The 9961-nt window shown below is 29.0% G+C and overlaps 1 protein-coding gene across 1 annotated transcript; it reads left to right on the forward strand.

The window, feature by feature from the left end:
* Positions 1 to 2630: 2630 nt before the first annotated feature.
* Positions 2631 to 3515, forward strand: LOC113373200. Its single transcript, XM_026613510.1, has 2 exons — positions 2631 to 3040; positions 3462 to 3515. The coding sequence occupies exons 1-2, from the start codon at positions 2690 to 2692 to the stop codon at positions 3474 to 3476; spliced, it is 366 nt and encodes a 121-aa protein (XP_026469295.1). The 5' UTR covers positions 2631 to 2689; the 3' UTR covers positions 3477 to 3515.
* The last annotated feature ends 6446 nt before the right edge of the window (positions 3516 to 9961 follow it).

A 9961-nucleotide genomic window follows, 5' to 3' on the forward strand; every position in this document is an offset into this window, starting at 1 on the left:
ATAAAAATTAATCAGATATGAATAATATAATAACTTCGTTATGTGTATTAATAGTATACTGTAAATTATCTTCTTCTCTAAATAAAGCTCAGGTGATTTGGAAAATTTTCTTCGCTTCTAATTCTTAATATTTAAGAATTTTATATGTACACCTGATATGCTTACATTTATCTTGTTTATATATATATATATATATATATATATATATATACCATATATATATTTTTTTCTTTAACATTCAGACATTATAACAATTGAAAGATAAACAAACTTTATGGTGAAAATAATCACCAACAAACCTTTTTGGCAAGGCATTAAAAATGTTTAAACACGAATTTATTAATTATCTCAGTAATATCTTCATTGCAATATAAGATATGAGTAAAGAAATTAAGGTGGCTTAAAATACATCTACTGTTCTTTTGTTATTTACACAAAACTGATCTCTGATTAAGACTCTGATTTTTTAAGTGGATGAATTATTTAAATTTGCTACTTTCTCCAATAGATAAAATTCTCCTAAATGGTATATCATTCCCTTGAAGTATTTTACTGGTTCAGGAACTTTTTAAGGATTTTTCTACATTTCTATTAAAGCAGAAAGCGCTCATTGTTTATTTACGAGACATTGAACACCGCGTTTCCGATGCGAGAGAGAAGAATGTTTGATTCGTTTATTTTCTGATAACCCAGAATGGCTGTATCAGCGTTCGTGCCCTATATATTGATATCTCTATTCTGTATTATTCGTTTAATTCGTCATTTGTAGTTTAATTTTGTGTAAATTAGATGTAAATCTAAAACAATCCAGATTTGTAAATGACATTCTTTCACGCGTTTATCTAGTGCGGAGCGAAGCATTAATTGATTCAATATAACTTCTCTTATCTTTTGGATATGTATGCACTTTAATTTTACCCAATAACTTGTTAAATTAGAAACTTCCACTTGAAAGTGTTCTTATTAAAATCTTTTGTTCTCTCTAAACTTAATTATTGCATTCGAATTACATATGATAATAATAGCTTATATAATCGTAAATTGTTTTGATTTCTATTTGAATCTTGATAATAAATGAAATACTAAAAAATAACCATCATCATCATCAATCAATTATTCTCAATCAATTTCGATCTGAAAGATGAATTTTTAACGTGGAATTTAAAACTTGTTGCATTACTATGTTATTAAAATTATACATTATTATGTAGGATTCATTTTGAAAATAATATACAAATTAAGAGAATACAAGATACTTACCTTCTATAAAATTATATATTATACTAATAAAAATTCTAAAAATATCTAGAACGGATAACGATTCAAATAAGCATATGCTAAAGGATGTTTTTTTTTTATTATTATTATATGTGCAATTTGAATTAAAAATCATCAACATTGTGTTTGATTTGTGAATTTGATAATCGCGCTTTTATTTTATTTCATGGTTTATATATTTTGTTAACATAATACATATCAACTATTCATCTACTTTAGAATAATTTTAAAAACGATTAATTGTATTAATGGTGTAAGAATACTTAACTTATTCATTTATTTTCCAGTGTTGTGTAAAACAAACTTAATTTATTAAATATACCTACAACTAACTACAATCATGTGGATCCTGGACAACATATTTTTAGTAGTTTTTTACGTTCTGATCATAATATTTAACGCTGTTTGTCTCTATCTGTTTAAAAGAGTTTTTAATTAATGTGACAATTATTGACGCCTCCGCGAACTAGAGCCTGAATTCGTTTAACAGAAGCCGTATACGTTTCAAACTCTTGCAAAATGTAGACAACAATTACTTTTTCGAATGAAAACGCAGACAAAATGGCTTTTGCCATTTTTCTGCGTAATTTTTATTAAATAATCTGGAAGACTGACGGTGGGATTGTCTGCAGAATGGAGCACAAGTAGGTTTATGAAATATAAAAACTTTAATATGCATTATACAATTTTATATTTTATGATTTCTATAAGTTCAAATGCCTATTCTTAGCCTCCTACAGCAAATACATATCATTTTGAAAGTTTTTAGTATCATTTCATATGAAGAATGCAGCGTAACTTAGCGTTGCCATAACAACGTTATGTTACCAATTGGCCCCTACGTCTTACGGGTGTAATATATTAAAATTATAACGTTTGATTTTTAATGAGTGTTACTTTTACTTTAAACAATTAATAATATATCTTCTAATTTATTTTTATCTTAGCTTAGTTAGCATAAATATTATATTATCGTTTCAGCGTATTTTGTACTACAGTACCACACGTTTTATTCATACTCATAATTTGAAATCATATAGTTGTTTATTTATGTTACTGCATAAAATTTATTGTGTTCGAATAATACTATTTTCTACTAATAATAATACTAATGATGATTTATCTTAAATATTTAAATTATACAGCACCCAAGCTCAAGGATTGAAAGTTCATACTATAACTATCCCTAGTAGAAACGAATCTGAGCTGAATACGTTTTTTACGTAAGCTTTATAAGTATTTATAAATTTTTTAGGTTTTAAATAAGTATCAATTTTCTCTGAACTTTTTTTATGTACAATATTTGTTGGAAATAGTATTTTTAAAACAAATAATCATTCGGTATTGAGCTCTCGAAGCGTACAGATCGTGGAATAATCGAAAACAAATTTAATTCGTCTAAAATTACATAATGGAATCAGGGCCATACGGCGAAGCCGATGCCCAGTCGGACGACATAGACAGTGTGTATAAAATCGGTATAAGTGTAGCAGGTGATACGAGTAGATTATTAACATCGGAAACGTTAAAAAATGCTATTAGCAAAATTAATAAAATGGAAAGTGATTTAACTAAAGTGAATAAAAAAGAAATAAATAGTAAAAGTAAGGCAATTAAAAAAATAAATCATGAAATGTTAAAAAATGCAATAAAACAACAATCAAACAATAAAACAGTTAATGATAGTGAAGGTAATAAAAAAAATAATACACAAAATTGGGCAGAAGAAATGGAAGAAGGCGAAAATAATAATGATCAAAATGTAAGTAAAAATGAAAATAATGATAAAAATCAGGATATGAACTCAAGTATAAAAGGCGATAATTACAAATCAATGAAGTATTCCGAGAATGATATGGGTCCATTTACCATATATGTTGAATCAGTAGATAAAAATACAGTACATCAAATGACAGTAGGCAGAATATTATTTAGCAGTTTACCTCAATATAAAAACGATATTATAGAAATAAAATCCATAGGCATTAACAGAATTAAAATTACGTTTAATACATATGCCGCTGCAAATAAAATAATTAATGAGAAATTATTTATGGAAAAGAAATTAAAAGCATATATACCTATTTCTATGTTGATTAGGAAGGGCGTTATATATGACGTCGACACCGATATGACTGAATCAGATATTATGGAAAATATAAAATCAGAAATTCCTGTTTTAGATATTAGAAGAATAAAAAAAAAACAAGACAATGCATTAGTACCAACAAGGGTATGCGTAATAACGTTCAGAGGTCAACGTTTACCTGACCGTGTTTCGATATACGCTGTCAAATGCAGGGTCGAAATTTACAACAAAGTGACACAATGTTTTAAATGCCAAGGAATGGGCCACGTGACTAGCCAGTGTAAAGGTAAAGCGAGGTGCAGCTATTGTGCACAAGAACACAGTTTCAAGGATTGTGTAAATAAAGATAAGAATCCGATTTGTGCGTTATGCAATGGGGAGCATCAAGCTATAGATAAAAAGTGTGAAAAATATTTGTTTCATATGAAAATTAAAAATATAATGAACGAAAATAACATAAGTTTCAGAGAAGCCAGGGCATTTATAAACAATAGAACATATGCCAACGTCATAAATCCGGACATAGAAATCAGAAACAAAGTGAAATTTCCTGAATTGCCCAATACGCAGCAGGAAAAACATGCAGAAATAAATCAACAGCTTGTAACCACGAAGCCTTCAACAACAATATCTAAACAGACATATAGGAATAGCAATTCCATAAACGTAACAAATTATGGTGACAACAACAAAACAATCGAAAATATGTCCAGTACACAGGAGCGAAACAGGTACAAATTTAAATACAATATTAACACAAAACCAAAATCTTCCTCACATATCAATAGTGAGAAAGGTGAAATTCCATTCGATAAATTAATCGAAGAATTAATTATTAACATATCAAAGAAAAAAGATTACACATTAAAAATTCTGAAAGAGTTAATTAAAGATATGGATAGATGACAAAAATAATATATGACAAATAAATGACTGGAAAAATAAAAATACTACAAATTAATTGCAGATCTGTTACAGCTAATAAGGCCAGTATTGAACATTTCCTTTATGAAAATGAAATTTCAATCGCGGCTTTCACTGAAACATGGTTTAAACCGGAATATCAATACTCTTTCAGAGGATATCGAATGTTTCGCAAAGACAGGGAAGATGGATATGGAGGAGCAGCAATCATTGTTAGAAATGACATAAATTGTGAGGAATTTCCTTCAGTCAACAATAATGAGAATATACAAATATGCGCCGCCATAATTAAAACAGATACTCCATTTTGCATTCTCTCAGTATATTGCTCTACTAGAACAGAATTAGATTTTTCAGATATCAAGGACACTATCTCAACAATCAACATGAGCTTTTTAATTACTGGCGATTTTAATTGTCATCATATGGCATGGGGAAGCAAATACAATAGCAGGGAAGGTAATATGTTATATGAAATCATAGAGGACAACGCAATACTAATTCTTAATGACGGACGTCCAACTACAGTAGCAAATAAATACAGGAGTGCTACGAACATAGATCTAACACTGTGCTCAGGAAATTTTATAGATACTATTAAATGGGATGTATGCCAAGAGGTATTGGGATCGGATCATTTGCCTATAACAATAACTTTGGAGATAAAGGTGCCTTTGGTCATAAGAACGCGCCCTACAAAAAAGTGGAATATAAAATTTGCTAACTGGCAGGGATACTCCCGAGATATTATGCAATATATCCAAACAGGACAAATCTCAGACGATATAACAGCGAGATATAAACGTATCATACAGATTACCGAAAAATCTGCAGAGAAAATATAAAACAATATAAAGAAATTAAGAGACCGATTTTAAGCCAGCGATATGGTGGGATCAAGATTGCGAAAAAGCCATTTCAGATCGAAGAACAACATATAAAAAGATGCGTCAGCATTGTAATTACGAAAACTTCATACAATACCAAAAAATCAATGCACGCACTAAAAAGTTTTTGAAAAACAAGAAAAAAGAAAGTTGGCTGAATTTCATTAATTCCATCAATCAGGACATGAGTCCCACAGTAATTTGGAACAAAATTAGACTTTTTAAAAATAAAAATAACATTATAAACACAACACAAAAAATTAAAAAAGAATTTGGGCAATTACTATTACAAAATTATGCACCAGACTTTGTTTCGGACAATCGTAAAGAAAATATAGGAGTATATTGTGAAGAAAGCGCACTGACAAGGAATTTCAAATTAGAGGAATTAGAGGATGCATTAAAAAAGAGGAAAAATACGGCTCCTGGATATGACAATATACCGTATACGATGATAAAAAATTGGCCTACGGAAATGAAAATTGAATTACTAACTGTATTCAACCAAATCATAGCAAATAATTGGATTCCCGAAGAGTGGAGGAAAATTATAATAGTTCCATGTATGAAGCCACACAGAAGACCCTTGGAAATAGACTCATATCGACCCATTTCCTTAATATCATGCATCGCTAAAACTTTTGAAAGAATTGTAAAAGAGAGAATAGATAGATATATTGAAAATAAAGAAGTTTTAAATAATTCTATGTTTGGTTTCCGGAGAGGGAAAAGTACGTTGGACTTACTGAGCAAATTAACAAATGATATACATATATCCAATTCGTATAATCAATATATGTTGGTAATCTCGATGGACATAGAAAGGCGTATGACAATGTAGATCACAATATACTGGAGAAAAAATTAAAACATTTAAATTTACCACACAAATTAATTAATGTGATAATTAATTTACTATCTTTTAGACAATTATATATTCGAACCGACTCAGGTCTAATTGGCCCTAGAGTTATGAACAAAGGTCTCACTCAGGGTTCAATATTGAGCCCCATCTTGTTTAATATATACATGGCAGATTTTAAAGTAGTAACAGAACCGAATGTTAAAAAATTGCAATATGCAGACGACATTTATCTGTATGTATCTTGTCCAACTATGGATAGATGTATTTCATCGATGAGCAATGCTATCGAGGAGAGCAGAAGATGGTTATTGGACAATAACCTGAATTATCACAGGATAAGTTTTCTGCAGCTATCTTTACCAGACACAGAAAAGAACATACTAGGAGACAAATAAGGATAGGATGTCAGGAGATACAATAAAAGAAAATATTAAAGTTCTGGGCATCAAATTTGGATAAGAAAATGAATTTTAAAAAGCATGTAGATGATATATTAAGCAAATGTGAAAAGGATTAAATGTTCTCAGAAAAATAACAAGCATGAAATGGGGGGCTCACCCAGAAACTTGTCTCAATATATATAGAAGCTTAATAAGATCACAAATAGATTATGGTTTACTTTATATATGGAGCACTCTCAACGAATATCCAAAAAAAGTTGGACAGGATTCAATACTTCGGCGATAAGAACATGTTTGGGGCATTTCGATCAACTCCAACGAATGCATTAATAGCTGAAGCAGGTGAACCTCCACTAAGCATTAGAAAGCAGATCCTATCAAATAGATTCTTAATAAAAAAATATAATGGAGCATGTGAGATATACCGAAAAACAATTAGAAGTATTTAGCGAGGCTACATTTTACCAATATATATTGGAGAAATAGACCAATCCCACCCTTGATAAATAGCTTTTATGAGCTGAAACCATACGAAGAGGATGTAATAATGAATAAAAAGTTGCCAATTTATCATCTTACGAATGAATACACATCAACAAAATATTGCATAGTAATGGATATGGATTTAACTCACTTGACACATTTGAATGATACCGCAAAAATAAAGAATTTCAAAATAATGTGGCTAGAAGATGGCCAGGATATGTACACATTTACACAGACGGATCTAAAGCAGGGTACAGTTGTGGTTGCGCTATATTTGTGCCATATCACAATTTTAGTAAGAGAATTAAGCTACCAAATTATGCGTCTAATTACACAGCAGAAATGGTGGCTATATACTGTGCTGTAAATTATGCGTGGGAGAAAAACATCACGAAAACAATTATATTTAGTGACAGCAAAGCATGTATATCAGCGATAGCGAACCCAAATAGAAGATCAAATAACATGATAATAGAAATTATAAATAAAATGAATGCAATAAATAATGGCATAAATTCTTTAATATTGACGTGGATCAGGGGACATTCAGGTATCACAGGAAATGAGATTGCTGATACTCTTGCAAAAGAAGCTGGTCAAATTGGAGTACAATGTGAAAAAATACCTGCGTTGGAGCTGAAAAATTTAATCAAAGAGCGGAGCATAGATGTGTGGCAAAAAGACTTCTCAACGTCAACAAAAAGCAAGGGTATAATTTATGCCCTGTCAAAAGAAAAGGTATCTCAAACAACCTGGTTCAAAAATGATACAAGCAGTAGGAAATTCGTATCAACAATTACAAGATTAAGGCTGGGGCATACAATGTGCAAGATTCATCTCTGGAGGTTGGGAATAATTCAAGATTATATATGCCAATGTGGTGACGAACCGGAGACAATAGATCACATATTCTGGGAATGCAGAATGTATGAGAATCTAAGAAAAATAATGTATCAGAAACTGCAAAAAAAAATATTATATTTTCAGTAAACACACAAATCTTAATATCTAGTAATAATGTAGATTTATATAAAATTGTATATAGTTTTATAGATAATAGTAAAATTACTGTATAAATACTCAATAATGTAAAATTATAACTGGCGTAATGATCGCAAGATCCACAGCCATGTAAAATAATAAAAAAAAAAAAAAAAAAAAAACCAATATCTATTACAATCATGAATTTTTGAATAAGGAATCAATAAAATCCATTGCTATAAGATTTTTTTAAAAAAAGCTTTTATCATTCTAGCACAAAAGAAACTTTATTGCATCCCTATAATTCAAACTAAGTTTGTTCATTATTAAGGAGTAATATATTTTATTACATGATATATCATTTATGCTTTTTAAATTTTAAGTTATTATATAATCATAATTAAATTTTAGAGTTGTTTTATTTCGACAAGTACTATAATACCGTGTAATTCGTATACGAATAACATAACAACCAGATTTTGCCGAACTGGTCATTGTAAATAAACCGAATGCAACGATAATTACTCCAATAAAATCATTTTTATTTTATATCTATGTATACAACTTAATTGAAATTTAATACAGGCGATTATTGTTGTATAATTTATTTTATTATATTAAGATAATTATTTATAAGCATGCTTCGCAATATTATCGTGCACGCGCCGATTATAAGTTCTGCAAGACTAAAGTCTCAACAAGAATATTTAATAAATTAAATGTTTATTGCCAACTTGATCATTGGAACATGTGAATAATTAGTCTAACAAAATTTTGAGCTATATTTAAAATGCATCTAAAATAAACCCGCAATTAAAAATAGTTTTTTGTAGAGCTTTTGCAATATGAAAGAAACTAATGTATAATTTGTACACAAGTATTGAAATTTTCTATTAAATTTACTTAGTGAAACTTGAATAGATATTTAATCATCGGTAAAATAGAATTTTAGTCCGATATTTTGCAATTATTGATATATTTAAATATTTATCATGTGTGATTAGAAACTCTTACTGCTGACTCTGTGAAAATATTTATTCTTTTAATTTTTATAAGTGTCAGTAAGTAAGTATTTCAATTAAAGTTCAATAGTAATCTACTTTCAAATAATAAATCACTTACTTATCATATTCCCTGAATGTAATATTTTTATTTACGTGGTCATTGATACTCTGTTTGATATCAGTATTCATGTTTTATAAAATTACCTATTACATGTTACATGTATATTCATGTCATTCTATATAATATATATATATATATATTATATATTATATATATAATTTGATGTGGTCACGGAATATGAATATGTACATGAATAAAAATATTGACTTTCTTCTGTTTCTCAAAATTGATCAGCTTGAAAAAATAATCAAAATGTAGAGCAATTCTTAAAATGAGTAACTTTAATCATCCTATATAACTATCTTGGTTTCAGTATTATTTTTATTATTATATCAATCATATTTTTACAAATACAAATACTATACTATTTTCGAAATTTAATATTTGATTTTCTAATGTGTAAATATTGTGTAAGTTGTTGGTACCGTTTATATCAAGTAGCTTTTTCTTTCACATTTGTAGAGATTCCTCGTGTTCGTTTATAGCATATAATCATACGATGAGCCTGATAAATGATATTATATAAAAAAGGCAGCGATATCATAAAAAGCGTAAAGTATTAAAACTATAATTGTGACCGTATTATCTGATTACGTTTAATCCTCTTGTTGAGACGGTCTTTTCGTCGTATGACAAACATAATCTGATGGAGCACATTTTAGTACAATTGCCACATGCCAACAAACATGTTGCATGCCGTTGTCGATAGTTTTAAAAATAGTTTGAAATTGTTTACAAGTGCAACGTAACTTTCAGAAGAAATGGATATAATAAGGTTAGGACTTGTTTGTGTTATTTTTAGTGTTTTGTAATAAAATTATTTTCATTATTTTTTTTAATAATGTGCATTTCTTTACGGAAGATCATGCGTCTCATGTGCAGTTAAGATTTTTGAAGACGCAGGTCTAATGATCAATTTCTCTCT

This window comes from Ctenocephalides felis, unplaced genomic scaffold, assembly GCF_003426905.1.
Source record: "Ctenocephalides felis isolate EL2017-DRISC unplaced genomic scaffold, ASM342690v1 CF-g0.4_SCAFFOLD_01604, whole genome shotgun sequence".
NCBI classification, from domain to species: Eukaryota; Metazoa; Arthropoda; class Insecta; order Siphonaptera; family Pulicidae; genus Ctenocephalides; species Ctenocephalides felis.

Excerpts from the sequence above, each read along its gene's own strand:
- LOC113373200 (XM_026613510.1), top strand. The coding sequence starts at position 2,690 with ATGGAATCAGGGCCATACGGCGAAGCCGATGCCCAGTCGGACGACATA.